Source organism: Seriola dumerili, unplaced genomic scaffold (genome assembly GCF_002260705.1).
Source record: "Seriola dumerili isolate Sdu_G_001 unplaced genomic scaffold, Sdu_1.0 BDQW01000091.1, whole genome shotgun sequence".
Classification (NCBI taxonomy): domain Eukaryota; kingdom Metazoa; phylum Chordata; class Actinopteri; order Carangiformes; family Carangidae; genus Seriola; species Seriola dumerili.
Genome location: NW_019174346.1, coordinates 8231451 through 8252015, shown reverse-complemented (window position 1 = coordinate 8252015; position 20565 = coordinate 8231451). Strand labels below are relative to the sequence as shown.

The following is a 20565-nucleotide window of genomic DNA, read 5'->3' as shown; positions in this document are numbered from 1 at the left end:
TAAGGCAGTGATTCAAGTTCGTGCTGCACTTGTAGAAAAAAAAAAAATACAGCTATTTTCAAAATATTCTGTGTTTAGAGCATCACGTATCACCACTCACTTTTAAAGTTTGAGGAATTCAACAGCTCTTTTTCTGTTTATAACACACGTCTTTAGGACTTAAATAAGGTTGTTGATCAATATTGATGATGTACTCAGATGTCTAGATCACTTTATAGCTTATTCATATTGTGAGCAATTATCTGCAGTGGTCGTGAAATGTGCGGTCGTATTTATGTTTTAGTTTATCAAGTAGCATTAAAACTGCAGTACACTAACCATGCACTGTAATATCTCGAGGCCTAGTTACAGGCTTTCACTGAATATGCTGGGGTTATTATTTGTGCTCTAACTGGCTTAGTGATCTCCTTAATAAGACCTTTCAAAATGTGGTTATTATCCTTTCTCATGCTGCTAAACCCCTGCAGCTTCAGGCCGGACTAGTTTTAACACCAAGTGCTTTGCTCAGCAGGCAGGCAATGCATGAGCCCATGATTGCACAAACATCACACTAACTTCTGACTGTGCACGTCATACAGCAAATAAAGGTGTGAATCAAGGGTTTTAGTGTGGGATATGATTGACCCATCTTGTATAGATAATTGAAATCTGCATTATGTAGAAAATATTATTTAGCAACTTAGTTGTTCATTATGTATTTTGTAGCAGATGAACTAGAATCAGGTAGCTTTCTCCCAAAAGTTTTCCTTTATAATATCTTGACTGTTACCACCTTTATTTTCTGTATTTTCCCTTCCTTCTATCTCTCCATTTTCAGTTCACAGTTTGTGTAAGTATCTAAACCTTTTCTCTCTCTGTCTCTGTATTTGAGAGTAGCTCTGTTTGTGGACTCTTGGCAATAACTTGGCATGCTTCAGTGTTTTTTTCTTATTTTTTCAGAAGACATCTTGAATTAGGCTTTCCTCAGCCTTTGAAACTTAATGTGTGTCAATGACATTCATGCTAGGCCCCCAGCAGCCTGCTGGATGCCCTGGAACAACACTTGGCCTCTTTAGAGGGAAAGAAAGTCAAAGACTCAACAGCAGCCAGCAGGTAGGTCTGCCTCATCTCTCTTCACTTGAATTGGCTCCCTGCCATCTAGGCTCAGAGCAGAGGCCATATTTGCTTCAGCAACTTGATAGTAATGGACTGTTTTTTTTTTTCCAGCATGGAAGATAATAAAAATGTGCTTGTTTTTTTTAAGTGTCAATGTATGTGTCACAAATCAGAACTCGGTAGGAACACTACAGTGAGATTAAGCAATAAGTATACAGATGTCCAGTTCAAGGGTCAAGTTCAAAAGTGTGTTTTCGAGAGCTCTGACATGATTCTTGGTCAGTCAATGTTTTCCTTGTCCGTCCCTTGATTCAGGGCTAGCACCCTCTCCAATGCTGTCTCCTCCCTGGCCAACACCGGCATATCTTTTACCAGAGTGGACGAGAGGGAAAAACAAGCCGCCCTGGAGGAAGAGCAGGCTCGCCTAAAAGCACTGAAAGTACATTTTCCTCATTCACCTACATTCATTTGAATAGGCCAGAGCAGCACTGTCCAGCAGTGCATACTGTGTATAGTCCTTAGTTGAAATTTTTGATCTGCGTTTGAAAAGGTAGGAGACATTGGCTTTGGGGAAGTCTGTTGAGGAAGCTTTTTCCCAAATCTGCAGCAATGCTCACTTTGTGTCATAGTTTTCGCTGTTTTTAATGTTTGGCATAAGTTTTGAGTTTTTCTGCCTGTCCTCTCTGTAATTCATTTGTGTAGCAGGCTGTGTTACGCTCTTCATAATGTTGATCATCAGAAGTGGAGCTAAAAGAAAATGCAAATCAAATGCATAGCCACAGCAATTGTGATTTTTGAGTAGTAGGACTCTTCTGTTAACAGCTAATTTAAATACTGTCTTACTGAGTAGCTTATATGGGTTAGACAGTGTGTTGGTAACACTAGCCTCCTAATTATTGTAGGAGCAGCGTCTGAAAGAGCTCCAGAAGAATCCTTCTACAGCAACCACAAATTCCTCTCCCATCTCCACAGTGGGTGGAACCATCAATTCAACTCCTGCCATTGACCTGTTCTCCACCCACAGCTCCACCAACAGGTGAGGCCACAGCACCTGCACCCGATCACCATCCAGTGACGGAGCTTCTCCAAATGTCTTAAATGGGATATTAATGCTTGTACATGTAGATGCAGATGAACATTTATTATTTAGTTCAAAATTAGCGCTGTAACAGTATGCAAAACTAACATTGGTTTTGAAATCATGGTACGATGCAAGTAGAAGGTTGTTACCAGTTATTCGTAGTTCTTAGTTGTTTACGATCAGATGAATCTTTGATCCTTCATAGAAACTGGGACATTGCTGCAGCAGCACTGATGACATTAGATGTAGCACAAGCAAATTCAATAAAAATGGAAATATTGTCCTGCTATGTTACAAATAAGGGCAACATAACATGTAAACATAACATTGTCAGAAGTTTTAACATCAGAAAAAAAAAAAAAAAAAAATTAAATGCTGAGAACAATTGCAGTTGTATTAGTTTCTTCTAATAGCAACTGAGGTGAGAACCTGATGTTTTGTTAATGAGTGACTGATTTATCGTCTATACCCTCATTTTTCCTGCTTGTTCCCTCCAGCACATCCAAGGGAGCCAACGACCTTCTGGACCTGCAGCCAGCTTTCCAGCAGCCGCTACCTCTGTCCACCAACAACACATGGGGAGGTCAGAGCTCCACTCTGCTTTTGCAACAGTCCACACTGCTTCCACATTTACAAACACGCATACATGTATACAATACCGAACATAAGTATTTTTTAAAGGTAACTATTTAAAACCCAGTACTGGAATATGCTTCTGTTAATTGTCTTTTTCGTGAAGTGTTGGTCATATATTATACATATATTAACTGTAGGTGGCGTTTTACTTTTTCTGTAAAACATCAACCAAGGGGCCCACAAATGTACTCATTCTGCTTACTCATGTTAATCCCAGCAGGTGTGATCTGTGCTCTGTGGTGGACAGATATTTCCCAAACCCTGGCTGTAAACATTGTTATATCATTATTCATCAGACACAATAAGTAATTAAATATGTAAATAATGTACCAGATTTATATTCTCAGATCATGTATATGTGAATTGATTTTGTGTAGTGTATTGAACTGTTTGCTAACATTGGCATATGCTAAAACAAAATATACCTATATCTGCATGTCAGATTTTTATTTAATTATTAAAGGTAAAAAAAAAAAAAGTTTCACATTTAATTTAAGGTCATGTAAGTGGCTGCAGAATGTTGCTTGCTAGTTTATCACGTCACTGTACCTTTAAAAACAGGATGCAACTCATGCCTGATTTGTATGTGGAACTGATCTGCATATGCCATTAGGGCTGCCACTAATGACTATTTTTCTATTGATTAATCTATCGACTATTTTATCACATAGTCTGATAGATTAATCTATGGTAGATAGATTAGTGTAAACAATTAATTTTCTCCAGAAAATCTAAATGACACACTTGCTCGGTCGATAAACCCAGATTCTGGCCTTAACATTTTCTCAAACACTTATTCTGTATAAATTCTAAGGTAGCAGCAGACGACTTTATGGCTTTATGAGAGTCTTTAGCAGCTGCAAGCACAAAACATATTAAAAAGCCCTCCCTACTAATGAATAGACAACACTTACAAATGAAGTAATCCTTCACATTTTTATGACTGATCTCACTGTGCATCATAAAATATAATCACAAAATAACACTGGTGGAGGGATTTGCATTGTGATGTGCTCATCCTCCCTAAGCCAGCCACTAACCAGATGTAAGGATGGGTATTGGTAGGATTTTTATCTTATCCATATCCTTATTGATCCAGCTCATACTATTACTGGTTCTTTTCTGAGCCAGATGCTCAGTTTACAACCACATTTTAAAATTCATGGTAAACTAATATAATTTGTTAGACTTACATACAGACAGCTTTCATTTTAGCTTTTCCGAACAATACGCCATTATCGTAACCAGCACAATGGACACAATGTTATTGTGAAAATATAACCGGGAGACTGCAGACAAAACAGTTCAAAATATCTCTTTTTCTCTCCTAAAATTCAAAAAGTTGATGCATTAGTCGAGAAGACCCTGAGATATTAGCTGATCCACTGCACTGTTTTTTTGTTGCCTCACAGTACACAGAGCAGTGCAGGGGCAACAGTGTGACAGGCTGTAAACTCCACAACCTGAGTCATGTCTTAAAATGACTGAACCACCAAACTCACTGTGATAGAAGTAGAGACAGTGATGGAAACGGATGGCAGCGCGACTTGTTGCTTTTACCCGATGCAGCACTCTCAGCTCCGGTGCCCAGCTGACATCACTGTCAGCACTCCACGGTGCTGTAGCTTTTTATAACAGCTATGATCAAGACACTAACTTTTACTGGTGTTTACACATCCCACATGATGAAAAAAGACATTCAAACGTGAGTCATGGTGTAGGAATATGGAGTATGGTGTGGGGCGGCTGCTATTGTAAGATAAAGTGTGAATCAATTAACCACAGGCACCTGACCAATTAATATACAGAAGATGCCCCAACCCACCCAGAGTTAATGCATCATTTATTTTAAGTGCAAACTCTTAAGACGATTTAAAAAATCCTTGGTCGGGGCAGCCCTTACATCGTGCTGAGTTTCAGTAGGAGCCTTATCTCACATATCTTTATAGTGTTGTGTACTTTTCACTTCAGTTTCATATCAGAGGGTTTGTAAATAATGTAGTTGACATACATAACAACAGTGTTTGTCACTTAAGAGATTAGGCCACATAGTGCTCTTTCATTTTATCCAAAATAGGAGTTATTGCACACTTGATGTGCATAGATTCAGGCCTGACAAACACCAACATTTTGAATGTAGACAAAGGTAATAAGTATAAAAGCTTGTTATTAAATGGACTATGGACTGCTACATAGTTACATCTTTATTACCATACCACTTTTATTATGCAAACTTCCTCAGATTGACACACATTCTTAACACAATCACCACATGCAGCTTTTATCGTTGTTAGATATCAGCCCCTGGGCTGAACCCTGACCGTTCTGATAATGAAAACCTTTAACCTGTGGACTAAACCTGTAACCTGTGGACTAAACTATTGAAAAAGCTGTTCACCAGACCTGAAATTTGGGCAAATAAGAGCAGTGCATCAGAGTGCATGATATCATCATATCACGGCATCACTGGCATTTTTCCCCTGCATGTCATCTTGCATGCACTTTTTTTAACCTCTCCTTTAACTCCATTCCAAACTCAAACCCTTTCATCACACTATCTGTTGTCGATGTTGTCTGCCTGTCCACGGCATCCTTTACGCGCTGGTAGTGTGTCCTGTAGGACACCTAGCTATGAAGTATTCGGTGGGATCGTTTGGCTGTGTCTTCTTTCTCTTTTCTCTTTTTTTACAGTGCAGATTTAATTTTGTGTTTACACAGCATAATGTGCGCTGTGTCCTGGTTGATGATTTATTGTTGGTGATTTCACTGTGTGATTTAAAATTGCTATGGAGTGACTATGTAGACGAGTATATTTCAGGGCAGTAGGGAAAGAAATGGAGAAAATGCCTGAGGTGGTTTAGGGTCACTGGTCAGAACATACAGTTTCTTGACACTTTTCTCACATTCATCAAAGATCTGGCATGCTGCCCTACTCCAAACATTTGTTTCCTTCCACAATTAGGCTGAGTTCCCAATGTTTCTTGCAATTCCAATTCTCATCTCTTTATCATTCTTCAGTTTGTATTTCAAAGGCCAAAACTCTTTGTTGCATAATTGTCTATCTTTATCAGCAGAATTATTTTTCTCCAGATCATTACACTCCCTGTATTGACTCAAGCTCTTCCCTGGTATCTGATCTTGATACTGCTGCACAGATAGAGACATTTATCAAAGGTACTATGGTGGATGACCATCTGGCTACTAGATTGCTGACCTGCAAGATATATTGTGTAAAATATGTGAATTGTCACGAGTAGAGCTGAATTGACATAGTGTCTTTTAATGAAATCAGAGCATTCCTCCTCCCTCCCTGCTTCCTACAAGTCTGAGGCTATGAGCCTGCATTGTATTGTGGTTAGCCACCAGTGTGAGCTGCCCTTAATTTCTCCCTGTATTTAGTCTAGCCATGTGATGAGTGGCGGCTTCCTCTGCTTTTGTCCTGCAAATCCTGATCTTTGTTTTTCCTCTCTAAATAGCTGTTTCCACAGTTCCTTGGCTTCCTTGCTGCTCTTTCATTGCTTTTTTTTTTCTAGTGTCATATCTACATAATATTCTCCCATCTTCCTTCCTCTTCCCTCTCTCTCTGGTTCTTTGCATGTCTGCTGTTGTTGCTGTTTGTCAGACTCCTTTTGTGGGCCAAACCCTTACACCACCCTCTTCCAATCTGAGCCCCCTGCTGTAGGTGGTCTATTCAGAGGTAGGTACACCCAGATTGATCGATGTGTTGCACGTCTTTCTCAGAAATCCACCATAATATATATATATATAATCTCAAAAGTCAAAAAGTAGTGAAAAATATACATCACACTGTCTTAAAGCCCAGTGTGACGTCCTCAAAATGTCTTGTTTTGTCCAAAACCCAAATGTCTACCAGAGAATGTTTGGCATTTATGCTCATAATTTACTGTGCCTGACTGATCCATTAATTGTTTAGCTTTGGAGTTTCTCAGAATCAAAAAATGTTTCCTACTCACTTGACCCTCAACAAATATACGTTGAACAATAGATCAAGGAAGACGCAGATTACAGTTCCCTCTCCTTACAGAAGCCTCAGATACCATGCAGCCACACACTTTTAAATGTTTTTGTACCAAATAGCACAAAAAAGAAACTAAAATAAACTGTAGCTTATGGTACACTTCATTCATTAAAGAAAAATTATACTACAGACGGGTGACTAAGTAAAGGAAAAACCTAACAATTTTGTGGAGAAAGAAACCATCAGTGACCACTTGTGCGCTGTGGATGGGGGTACTGTCATCCTGAGTATGAAGATGATGTGACTCATGCCGTGGCCTTCACAGTCACCAGATCTCAACCCAGCTGAACACCTATGGACTGAGTTGTTAGACAGCACTCTCCACCACCATCATCAAAACACCACATGAAGGACTATCTTTAGGAAGAATGGTGTTCATCTTCCAGTACAATTCAGAGACTTGGAGAGTCAATGACAAGAAGCACTGAAACTGTTGTGGTGGCACATACTGATCCAACACCTTACTGACATACTTTATGTTGCTTTTTTATGTTGTTTGTACCATGTAACTAGAGGGAAATAGGTACTCTGTGTAAAATGCAGTACACAGTCTTGTAGCTTTGTGTCTTTAGTCACCTGTATATATAGAAGTAGTAGTAAGGCCAGGACATGGCGATACAGGGAGCAAACTGCTGTTTCTTTTGAGCCTTCGTGAGAGAGGATGCTGGGAAGAAGGACAGTATCCTGACACATCAACCTGTGTCAAGACCCCTGCTGTGTGTTATTACATAGAAACAATAGACATGGGTGTTTTGATGTGCATCATATCAGGTTACCGTGTATGTGTTGCTATCAGCCTTAACCTGTGGTCTTAGCAAAATAACAAAAATATTCCGCAACTGATCAATATGAATCTACAGCATTGATCAGGAGGGTTGCCTTATGGTAGAGTTTTATAGCACATTTAATAGGCAAGTGTAAACTTGCAGATTGTTTTATCTACAAGGGCAAGAGAGCAGCTTTATTAAAGTACAGTTGCTCTCAAACTAAGGTATGGCTGATTTGTCCTGTAATGGTGTGCTTACTAGGCAAAGAAATTGACAGTATAACATGAGTGACTTTATACAATAAATACACAACGTCATCAATGTTTTTAAGGTAGCATAGCCTTGGTAAGTCATGTGTTTTTGTGTCAAATACTGAAAAGTAAATGGTTTGTACGATTGTCACTGGTTCTAATAAGAAGAGTTCCAAGTATTGTGTGTGTTTTTTCTACGCTGTGGTTGTCTTGGGAGGAACAGAGGAGTTGTAGTATCAGTATCTGAATCCTGACTGTTAGGTTTCTTTTGGCCTCACCAGGGTTCACAGCCTCCACAACACCACAGCAGCCACAGAACTCTCGAGGCCTTAATGTTGACTTTGACTCTGTATTTGGCAACACCAATGCCAACAACCTGGATTCTACAGGTAAGTACTTCTACACATGTGACATTTTCTCTTCCTGTTTTCCAGCAGGCATCATCCTCTCCTGCTGCACACTGAAGGTTTTGGTAACAGATTAATTCCATCGTGTTGACTGTGGAAAATCAAAGTGCTGGTGGGCTTGTGTGTCAGTATGTGTGGTTTATGTAAACTCTGAATGGGAATTCTGAACAAGGAAAATCTTTCAAGGAAGTAACCAGATGTTTGGTTCCAGTGGCTCTTAATTAGGCTTTTGTTATATAGACAAACAAATAAGGAAGTATTATTAATCACCAACATGAAAATGCCAGAACATGAAATGCTAAAGGGTTTGCATTTGTATGGTTATACTTATTACTATCCTATACTATAACTAGCCCACTCCTTCAATCTGTTTTGAATTATCCTGTTGAAAAGATGGTTTAGTAGAAGAAATCTTCCCTCGCTCTCAATGAGATCTGTATGAACTATAAGTATGGATTATAAGGATTCAAAAATTTCAAGGTAACCCTACACTGCAGTTTTCACTGATCAAGTGATTAGTCATGATTGCCCATCCCTCCTTCACTGACATACTCAGAACAAAGTAGGGTGACCAATATACCGGTCATCTTCACCAAAGTCCACAATATGGATTTTGCAGTACTGTTTAAGCACACACACACACAAGGCGATTTACTTCCCACAACACCTCATGAATGATGTCACACCCACAGGTTAAACACAGTGCTGACTTAGTGTGATTCATGCTGGACTTAAATCAGTGTACGTTCATCAGAAATTTAGTGTGCCTTTCACCAACTCTGTGGAATGTCACCATGTCACATGACATTAAAACCTGGTTGGGGCGAGTCGGCTGCAGTTTTCTGAGTCAGACGCTGCAGTTTGCTCTCCTCCAGCTGCATCAGCAGGAAACCATCTCTGTGACGACAGCACTTTGTCCTGATTGGCTTAAGGCCTCATTGACACATATGAAGTGTGGTTTCGGTCATATTGCCACCCCTAGAACCAAGTGGAAGCTCCAATAGATATTTTCACTGCATTGCACAATCATAAGACAGTGATGTAGGTGGGAGGTTTCTGAAATGTCCTACCCAGCACATCAAGTATTTCTTATCTTTGATTATATCCTCATGTCATGTACTTCAGCCGTCTCATCCGTTTTTAGCATGCACAGGTACAGAAAATTATGCCTTTTAATCTGTGTTGCATGTGTTTTCTGTGGCCATAGAAATAATTTCAACTGCGAGGGACTCGCATTCTGATAATTTATTGTCTACTGATGACTGTTACTTCCACTGGGCTCTAAAAGTCACAAAAATAAACAAAAAATTTGCTTGAGGTTTTAGAGATACTATTCTAATGTGAGAAATATATGAAAATCAAAATAAATAAATGATTGGTTAGATATACATGGGTGTAATTACTAACAAATGAACCCGTCACTGGAAACACTGGCCTATACACTGTGTTTAACATTGTGTAATACTGAAATGTTTTTTTAAGAAAATCACATAAATTGTGATTAATCGGAAATTTGTAAAACAGTGTCACTAACATTGCCACTGGAGTGTGACTGAGGTTGACAACTATTTCATCTTTTGCCTCATTAGTGTATTTAATGTGTATTAATGCCAACATATCATCGTTAATTTGACAAGAATTCATTGATGTTTCTAGATGCTACGTTCAGCAGCTTGAATCTCTTACACATCCTCACTGATTTTAGGCTGCTAACAATCTCATATATTTTTTCCTCTTTTCTCTTGTCCTGGGGTTAAACACACTCCCGGGGGTCTTGGCTTATTTCATGGCATATGCATGACTGGGTGAGTTGACTAAACACACATTCTTCTCACAGTCTTGGCTTGATGTGTATTTTTTCTGGGAGCCCTGCTTACTGCCTCATCCACACTCAACACCCTCTCTCTGTGTGCGTGCGTGTGTGTACATGTGTGTGCATTTTATGTATTGTCGATTGTTTGTCTTTGTATGTTGTGGTATTGTCTGTTGTATTGTGTCTTCAATTGTCCTGGGCTCCCCAACCTCTTACCCTCCCCTCCCCTCCTTTCCTTTCCCTTTGTCCGGCCCCCTTTTGATTAAGATGTTTTAGGCGGCATCCTCAAACCCACAGCAGCCTCCTCACCCAATCAGGGTATGACCCCAGACGGCCAACAGCCCAACAAATTGGTGTCCAATGACCTGGACTCCTCACTGGCCAATCTTGTCGGCAGTAAGTTCTTTTTTTGTGATGATGACCCCAAAAGTGTAATAAATAGAACAAATTGCACAATAAGTAAATTATTTGAAGAGGTGAAATTTGTACCAAACAGTAAAGGGAAACAGTTTAATTTACTAAATTTTAGTGTGGAAATAAAAAAATAATAATAAAAAAAGCATTTTCTACATTTTATGTCTTGTGTAAATTAGGTGGGCTGTTTTCATGGTTGTGCATTCATTACTTTCCTCCTGTCCTCTTTAGATCTGGGAATTGGCAATGGCACAGCAAAGAAGTAAGTGTACTCCAGTAATATTTAACTTCATGTACCTGGTATAGCATACTAAACAGGACTAATGTTTAACTCCATCTCTGTAGTGATCTTCACTGGAGTCAGCCTGGTGAGAAGAAGCTGACAGGTGGGACCAACTGGCAGCCCAAGACGGCTCCCTCCACCACCTGGAACCCTGCGACCATGGTAGGAATATCATCTCTCTGTGCCCATCTGGTTGATTTATTTTTCTGTTTGCTGCCTTTTAGACCAGTGGTTCTCTTTCATAGTCGCATGAGAATATGGGGGCTTCAGTTAAGCTTGGACAGTGAGCCAAATTACTCAAATTACCACCAGTTTGAATGTCATACTGACTTTAAGGGCCTTGTCCTGTAGGAACTGAACGACCCGTAACCTGGAGCTGCCCATAATTTGAAATTTTAAGAACTTGTAACACATTAGTGCTGCAAAGCAGAACCTTGTTGATATGCGTCATTGAAAAGGTTTCATCATCACTTTCATGAGCTTTCTGGTGGGTAAGTGTAGTCCAGTTGTGGGACAGACAACAGGTGTTAGAACAAACTACAGGATGCAGCGCAAATACATCTGAGCTTATTTTTCAAGAGAAAATAAAATACAGTGATGCAGCCTTTGGGCCTGCCGCCCTGCTATCTAGTAAAATTAATTTTAATTTAGTAGAACAACTTATGTGATTATTGGCTGGACCAGCGACAGTCCAGTGCTACATCCTCGGATGTCCGTGAGTGAGAAGTTACATCACTGGTCGACCAAGTGCTGCTCTTTAAAAATGAATTTTTCTCCCCAAAAAAGCACCTAACAACAAATCTGAGGACTTTTTAAACAAATCTACTTCCCATAGAAGAAAGTCTCCAGAGGCAGAGCAGCAGTTTGTTACCCAGACAGAGGCTGAGACTAAATAAGAAAGATATTCTATCGCTTCCAACCTTCTCTCTGAGTGATTCTGTAGATTTTATAGTCCTGCTTTAATTTCAGTCCAACCAAAACTTTACATTCAGCAAGAGAGAAGAAACTAGTCACTAGAATCAGCTGATGTCATCACTATGTTCAGCAGGGACAATTCTTCACTGTGTCTAAAACATGTTCTTGGGCAGGTAACCAGTGGCTAGTAATTCTCACCTTGAGTAATCCAACTGATGATAGAGCTTAAACCTATATTGCATTTTATTTTTATCTATTTATGAATGTTGACATATTAATGTTTGTTTGCTCCAGATTATTGATCTGTCTGTTGTCTATATATCAAGCTATTGTTTTGTCTGTCTGACTGTTACAACATGTAATTGTTCTTCTGGGCCACACTTATAGAACACCATGCATTTTCCACAATACGTAAGTCTATGTCTACTATACATACTGTATGTTTTAAGCCTTTTCCTGCACTCTGACCAACACTGGCCTGCACTTGTTGATATTAACGTCTTCAAATTCAGCTGCACCACTCTGTCCAGAGGCCACACCACCACTACCAGCCACAGCACACCGTCAGGGCTACATTAACACTGCAGCAATGGCATGCAGCAGCCAAGGGCTCCGTTCAGTACCAGCCAGTTTGTTTGAGATTATTTTATTACAGCTTTAAACCAATATCGAGTTCTTGTTACTTAAAATCTAGTCTCTTTTCTGTCTGCCAAGAAATGACCAGTCAAGCTTTCCCTGCCAGCTTCTTCTTGCTGACTTGCCAGTAGAAGGTGTTGGGTGATTTTGGGAGTAAATGCTTTTACTGGATGCTCTCCAGTTTTTCCTGAATTGTTGACTACTGCTTTCTTTGTTTCTAAGTGTCTTTTACTCTCTGTAACTGGGGTCATAATAACCACAACCTCATGTGTCTGCCTATGATGTTCCATTGAATGGTTTCTCAAAAGGACAGTTTCAGTGGGTCTGGAGTCTTGGCTCATTTCCCTCATCCCCTTACTGTTTCACATGACTGCAGATTGATTGTAGAGCAACTGACTTTAGTGCACTGAAATGGTTGCTGTTTGTTTTCAAAGTCACTATTTTGACTTATTAGAGAAGAAGCCAGTCAAACTCAGAAGACGTAATTCATTGTTGCAACAACAAACCACTGAATCAGCTACTGATGAGATCCAAACTCCATCCAGAATGCTGAACCATATCTCTGTGTGGATTCTTCACAGGATCATTGGATTTTTCTTCTCTGGGACTCAGTTATGAGACATATCTACTGAGGTTGTTGTGACCACAGTTGTGTACGTTTTGACTGAAGTCAGTGGTCCTGAATGCAGTTCTGCATTTTGTGAACTGATGATTACACTGATGATAAAACCCAGGCTGTTTCATGCCAAGCCAAGTATTGTTCTCTCATAAATAGTAAATGGAGAAGAATGAAAATGACTTTTCCAGCTGTGGTTGCCTAATATAACAAAACACTCCACTGTTCTTAGTCAGTATTGTAACAACCTGACACCTTCTATTGATCAATGTGGAAAAAGAGCTGTGTTGTATGTGCTGTATGTATAAATGGTCAGTATTTATGTTAAACAGATGAGAAACTCCAGTCTCACTTGAACTCTCTTGAGCTCATCGTGTGTAGACATAGCTTACCATGCCACATTTTCCTTTGATCATAAGTGTCTTACTTGTCTTGCCATATTGTGTTATAGTATCATAATGCAAATTATTAGACAGAGAGGTGAAAAGAACAGGTTACTGCAGTAAGTAGTTTGGATTTGTTTGTCTGAATAAAGCCTCTCCTAAAGTGAGAGAAGTCTCATGAATGAACTCTCGCTATTCAGTGATAGATCTGAATCTCACTGATAACCTTTGTTCTACCTTCCCTCTAATCTCTTTTACCATGCTTTTTTTTTTTTTTTACAAATATTCAGTTTGCATTCTGTCTTGTGTGTTCAGAAAGAGCTTCTGACAATTATCCAACAGTCCAACCTCTTACTATAGTCACAGTGCTCAAGTGATCAAGCTGAAAATGCACATCTCTGTTGAAGCGAGTCAAAAGAAATTGGTGATACACTAAGAAGCAGATGCTCACAACAGCCATCACTCATTAAAGGATAATCCGGGACATGATGCAAAAACAATCCTAATCATGTTGTTATTGACTATCTGTGGGCCGCTGAGTGAGATGTCCCTGAGACAAACCAAACATTGTCAGCGAGGAGGAATTCTGAAGGAGCACTCTCTGTGCAGTGAAACAAGCACAGTCTGTGATGAAAGCGCAAATTTTGGCACCAGTGTCACATCTGACTCACTTGTGCCTCCCTAGCCAATGACTGAATAGTTAATGAAACGTATCCTTCCCGAGAGGGCTGGGCGTTGGACAAATCTGGGTTTGTTATCACTGCAGGGGCTGTTATCACAAGCAAGGGCTGCTCAGAGAAAGAGTCTCCACTTTTGTTCTCTCTAATCTCTTTTCACAAGGAGCCCTGCACCTGCCAGTAATGAGCTTCTACCTCCAAGACACAACACACTCAGCTTTTTGCTTTCCTTTACTTCAGTCCGTCAGTGCCCTGTTTAAAAAATGGAGCTAGCTGTTATAAGATCAGCAGTGTAGTGTGAATGCAGTCTTTTGGTAACTTTTGACACATTTTCTGTGGAAAGTGTCAGTGTGTTGTGGATAAATGCTGTTCTTCAGCCTTTTTTCCACTTTGATGTTTTGGAGTTAACACTCAACATGAAACATATCTTTACCCTTTTAGAATGATATTTATCAAATAATAAATAGCCAGGAAATCTGCAGTCTCAAAAAGAGGACTTAGAAGTTAATAAAGCATCTTAAATTTCTGCTATATACAGTAAAATTACTTATAATTTTTTTTTTCAGTGTTGTTGTGGGCAGTTGGAAGATATTATATACTACTGGTCTGACTGTGAACTGAGCTTTTCAATCCTTTTTTTTTAAACACGGCCACTACTGCAAGCTATAGCAGCTCAGATGCTTGACTCATAGTAGACAAGGGCTTTTTAGGAAAAACCTAGATTCACTTAAATTAGTGAATTATTTTATTTTTAATCCATTCATCTGGCTCCAGTTTACATTAATTGGTTATTTTTATTACAAGCAATAATGGTTATATACAGCTGGGAAGGGCTGACAAAATATGATAAACTGTTATTGTCGATAAATTAATGTAGTTGATTGTAAACTCGCTTATATTCCACACAGATTTTTTAGTCAATCTTTGACCTTGAAACAGGTATTAAACTTTGTCCTTTTTTGCGATAAAAATGTCTTTAAAAGTTTGTAAGATTGTATCCGCCCCGAATCTGCATACAACATCAGCAGAAGTTCTTCATAAATCTCCACACAGGCTGAATCCTGCTGTCATTTTCTCACAGTCTGCAGAATCTGCCATCCATCTTCCCTAATGCTCTCATTTAAGCTGCAGTCTCGATTTACTATCAAAACTACGCAGGTAGACGGTGCACAGAGTTTGGAATGAAGCAGTAAAAAGCATCAGCAAGCTTCACAAGTCCTAACAAGTTCAGCTTTGTCATGTGACTGCTCTTTTAAAAGTAGAAATTTGGAGTAGGAGGAGTCAGTTAAAATTGGTATTGAATGAATTCTTCCTTCATCATGGTATGTTCTCTGTATTCTTGAATAGATTTGTAAAGGTTCACTTTGGTCATTGTAATTAAATAAAATGTGATAATCTAATAATAAACCGCTAGATGTGAGTTGTGTGTCACTGTGCCCTGATTCTGTAGCAGGAATTTACTTGATTTTTGTGTCACCTCAGGCACCGTCTGTCATGGCCTTCCCTGCAACCACACCGACAGGCATGATGGCATATGCAATGGTAAGTCAGCTGGGACTGTATACCCAGCAAGTTATCACTTCCTGTCACACACACACTCGCATGTTGGGCTCTCTATCATTGCGAGGATACTCAGTGACTTAAGGCATTCCCCTACCCCCCTTACCTCAACCTTAACCTTCACGACTAAATACCTAAACCCAGCTTAACCTGGACCCTAAAACCAAGTCTGAACCATCAAACAGCCCTTTGAAGTTGGGAAGACTGGCTGAATTGTCATCATGGTTTAGAACAGAAATTTGTCCACATAAAAAGAATACACACACACACACACACACACACACACACACACACACACACACACACACACACACACACACACACACACACACACACACAGACCGTGCAAGCAAGTGAGGAGGACAAGAGATTCTTCTTATTGTCTCATCATTTTCACATATCCATGCAAGGTAGTAACTAACCCCTGAACCTTAGTTGGGGATGTGTCTTTATTTTGTTTTGTTTGTTTGTTTGTTTTTTTCAGGCACAATAGTTCACACATTGTCTGCTGTGTTTTCTTTACCATCAGCCTCCCCACATGGGCTCCATGATGATGACACAGCCCACTATGATGTACACCCAGCCGGTAATGAGGCCAGCCAACCCCTTCGGCTCCAATCCAGGTGCACAGGTAAGTGACATGTCTACATGCACTGTCCCTCTCCTTCCACAGCTGAGCTCGGTGACCCACCCTGTGAGAATCATGTTGACATTTGTGTTCAGTTGCCTTAGCTCTGGGATCCACTTGTTCTTTCCTAGATTCGTACCAGGGTTTTAGGAAGTTTGGTGTAATTTCTCAGAGGAAATCCAAGTGTGCTGGTAATTTTTTATGAGATGGGACTTGTGCTCCCCACAGGAGAGTTTATTTGTGAGTTTCAAAGTTCTTAAATCTGAGTCTGGCTGCTAAACAACATTCACAAGCCAACTTTTGATGAATGAATGAATGAATTAATTAATACATTTTTCCCATCTAGGTATGCAGATTTCACAGTATAATCACTCCTGTTGTTACTTTGGTTCCATGCAAACCTCCGAATCAATTTCTAAATGTTTCCATCCACCTATTTATATGTATTTTCAACGTTTTTCAGCATAAAAAATTTGAGTGGAAGCCTGGAATTGGAAAAAACAAGGTATTTACTCTTGGTTGAGGTGAAAAAATTGATGTATGCAACAAAGTGTGATGGAGAGAGACTAGGTGAATGAATCATGACACACATGATGCATGTGACCTATTGGTCACTCTAACTAAAGAAATGAAAAATGTTTTTGGATAACATGGGCGTTAGTGTATTTCTTTATATGCTTCCGCCTCTCAGTCAGTGTCTCTCATGATCTAATATGAGGTCTGTAATTCTGTTTTAACATCCATTTACAGAATTGTCTGCATTATATGTGTGTGAAATATGATAATGCATGAGCTTAATTTTCCTGATCAGACACCTTTAGCATAGCTTTTCCTCTGGAGTTCCTGTCTTATCATTGGGTCTCCATTTCTCTCCTGTTCTGCTTTCATTCCTCCTCCGTCCTCCTCTGTGACTCAGTCACCCACAACTTCTAGTCCCTCCCGTCTCAGCCCCCTCAGAGCACCAGGGAAGGACCCCTTTGCTCAACTCTCTCTGCAGAATTTTTTATAGAACATCTTTAGGTACAGCTCATCTTCTGTGTGTGCTTACTTGTAACTCCAGTGTCAACAAACTGCATGTTCAATTAAATCTTGTTTGAGCAGAACTGGCTGTTAAAGGTACTATATGTAAGAAAGGAAAGTAATTTAGATGGTTTAATTGCTTTTTTATGGTCAAAGTGTGAAGAGACTGTAGTGTAACTTCAATAATGAGACCTCTGTTACCTATAACAGCTCTGGATTGATTTCTATGTAAAGGACTCGGGCAAAATTTCCGAGTGCCTTGCCTCAACTCCTCATCTACAGCACCTACACTGTGCAACACTAGCTAAGGTTAGGTTAGAAACTGAGTCCGCTAATGTCAATAAATGACCAGTTCACACCACAACAAACTCCAACACAAACTCCACAAAAGCATAACAAACAAAAAAAGTTGAATCTAGTAAAGCACGTCTGGAGTGTCAACATCAGCTGATAACGATATTATGCTTTATAAATCCTATTTCAAAAAAACATAAAACTAGTCTTGCATACTTTCTCATGTGTGGTTTTAAATATAGTTTGTATTATATAGTAACATTGTAACTTCAGTTACCTCATCTATCAACATGTTGCCTGTCAATAATGTTCAGTCTTGTGTAGTCAGACTGGCTATTGGGACCATCGGGACAAATCCCGGTGTGATAAAGTTTTTACCATCCCTGTCACGGGCTTCAACGGCCCTCTCTGTGTGTCTTTCTGGGTGCGCACGAGAGTCCGGGATGTGACACCGCCATCAGTAGACGTTCCTTCCCTGCACCCATGTTACTTCACCGCCGATCTCATATCAGCCGTCCCAGTTAATACCATTCAAAACTCCACATGATCCGGCTGTAACGGGAGGATAGACTGCTCTTTCTTGTTTTCCTGGTGATTCTTAAATTGGCATTATCCAAACACCATACAGGGCTGAATTTCTTTCCCAGTCTGACCATCATGTCACTGAGTGCAGGCATGTGTGTGAGCACAAGCGACAGGATGCTGACTGCAGTTCACTTAATGGCCACTGGTGTTATTGATAACACAGGTTTTCTGAATGTTACATATAGAACCTTTAAAAGGCTGATTTTGGATCTAGTCACAACACTTTGCTGTGAGATGTCACCACACTTGACTCCGCCGCTCGCTGCTTTGCACAGTCTGTATACATGTGTTGTCTCCCGTTGTATGAGGATTGATTTAGTCAAAGTTTATTTGCTCTGCAGGAGACTGAAGCTCTTTTTGCTCAGGACTAGTTCAAGCTGAGATGTGAGGGTTTGAAAATTACACTTCACATTTTGACATGTCCAGTACATATACAAGATAAGTAGTTGTAACACACCTAGTCAAAGTAAAACACTGCAATAGGACAAAGCCAGAAGGTGTGGTTAATTACCTTAAACAAATCAAAAGTGCATGTGTTGATCAAATTCATCAGATGAGACCACAGACAAATTGAGATGACCAGTGGTACAAGTCTGCTGTCAATAGGACTTCAGCTCTTATTTTGCAATAAAAAGCTTTATGCACCATCTTTATTTTTGCCTTGCTGTAGGATTTGTGCTGATGTATGTTTCTACATACAGAAATTGGGGTGGCATTAGAAGTCTGGCTACTGCTCTGTTATTACTGGATCTGCAACTGCTTTCCATGTTCCAAAACGGAGTTAACACTGTTGTTTTTATATTCACAGATGCAGTTCATGTAACCTGAGGAGGGGGGAGTCTTTCCCATCTGAATAAGATTCATAACAACATCAACTATTGGAGCAAACCTGCAGTTTGCTTCTAATTAACTGAGAATAAAAGGCCCAAATAAGACTTTCAATAAAATTACTTGGAGCGGCTTTGGCCATCTGAGAGAACATTGTGCCCATCTAGTCATGTCTGAGTTTTAGAAGGAGAAGAAGAGTGCGTGTTGCCATTCAAATCATGTGGACAAGGGTCAGCCCCCACTGCATCCTGGACTAAGAGAAACACAACACCCAAAGGGAGAGCTTTTAACATCACTATTTATGTACATGGAGACAAAAAAACAAAGTTGGGTTGTTGCCATACAAAGACACTGTTTGAGTGTCTTTTTTGTTTTCGTTCTTCGTTCTCCAGGTGAGGCTGGGAGAGTCACTTCTTTCAATTATCAATCAGAATTACCTTCTTAAAGCATCCTCCAATTAGGAAAACAATTGCAAACTATTGTTTATACCACGCATTTTTGTTTTCTTTCATCTTTCTGTACTGTTTGGAGTAGACATTCCTTGTGTATTGTTTGTATTTATTTATGATTACCTATAGAGAGGATGACATTATTAAGCAAAATGCAAATGTTACTAGTCACTGATTTCCTTCATGCGGAAGGTCTTCAGGTATACACATAGGTTTGATTGATTGTAGAATTGGATTTTGAGTGATTGAGATGATTTTTTTTTTTTTTTTTTTTAAAGAAGTTAATATAAAGTTTAAAGAGATGACATGTTTTGCTGCTGTGGCACTAAATATTCTCTGTACTCGCATGATGCCTCGTACAGTTATCTGTGGCTCGAGGGCCCACACTGAGAATGTGTATCAATGTAATAATTCATTAATACCGTCAAATCTGCAAATCTGTGGGGTCGATGTCTATGAATTTGGCGAGGAAACATTTTTCACCTGAGCAAATCACTACACTTTATGATTGAGGCAGCATTGCATTAGAAAGGAATCGCCATTTATACTTTTGGCACAATTTATTCTTACATTTAACAAAGCTCATTGCTGCCCTTTACCAACCTGAATGTCCAGGGTCCTTTTCATGCTTAGGTCATGTTTCTATAGGCGAGCACTGGGGTGTTTAGGACCATGTGGGGCATGGAGGCATCAAGTGTATGTTCAAGTCAGGTTACAGGGGGTAGGGTTGGGGTGAGGTCAGTGCAGTAGAGTAGAGCACTGTTGATCGGTGCTTTGTGTGTATATAGAACTGATCCTGCCAATCACAGGACTGGGCGGGTGTAGGTATGAAAGATGGCCTGGACATGAAAGTGGCCCTTAATCCATTAACTGCATATTTGTTGCATTGTCCCTGCAGACTATGTTTTTGTTTGATTTTTTTTTTTTTTTTTTTTTTTTTTTTTTTTTTTTTTTTTTTTTGTTCAATAAAGTGCTAGCTTCCACACGCGCGTTTGGCTCCGTATTTATTAATCTATAGAAAAGAATGTTTTTTTGACCGATTGATAGGATAGGATGCCAAGGGCTCTAGTGGTGGTGAAGTTAAGACATGTTTTCAAATGTATTAAAAACCTTTAATTGATTCCTTCTTGGGTAAGTCAGGTAAGCACACCTGGATTTGAGCAATTTATCCCATTCTTCCTGGCAGAT

The 20565-nt window shown here is 39.6% G+C and overlaps 1 protein-coding gene across 8 annotated transcripts in view; it reads left to right on the top strand.

Annotated features, from left to right (window-relative positions):
• The window catches only part of LOC111222189 (phosphatidylinositol-binding clathrin assembly protein-like), a 49091-nt gene extending 28774 nt beyond the window's left edge, over nt 1–20317 (top strand). For 4 of the 8 annotated variants that reach the window (XM_022745798.1, XM_022745806.1, XM_022745799.1 and 1 more), the window contains 13 exons: nt 818–829; nt 1007–1092; nt 1411–1534; nt 1998–2131; nt 2674–2759; nt 8151–8258; nt 10387–10485; nt 10735–10765; nt 10849–10948; nt 12089–12112; nt 15496–15555; nt 16103–16204; nt 18909–20317. In XM_022745798.1, coding sequence (XP_022601519.1) covers nt 818–829; nt 1007–1092; nt 1411–1534; nt 1998–2131; nt 2674–2759; nt 8151–8258; nt 10387–10485; nt 10735–10765; nt 10849–10948; nt 12089–12112; nt 15496–15555; nt 16103–16204; nt 18909–18923 — 981 coding nt within the window. In that variant the 3' untranslated portion in view covers nt 18924–20317. The remainder of the gene's footprint in view (nt 1–817; nt 830–1006; nt 1093–1410; nt 1535–1997; nt 2132–2673; nt 2760–8150; nt 8259–10386; nt 10486–10734; nt 10766–10848; nt 10949–12088; nt 12113–15495; nt 15556–16102; nt 16205–18908) is intronic. The other 4 variants (XM_022745800.1, XM_022745801.1, XM_022745802.1 and 1 more) reach the window with 4 other exon arrangements.
• The last annotated feature ends 248 nt before the right edge of the window (nt 20318–20565 follow it).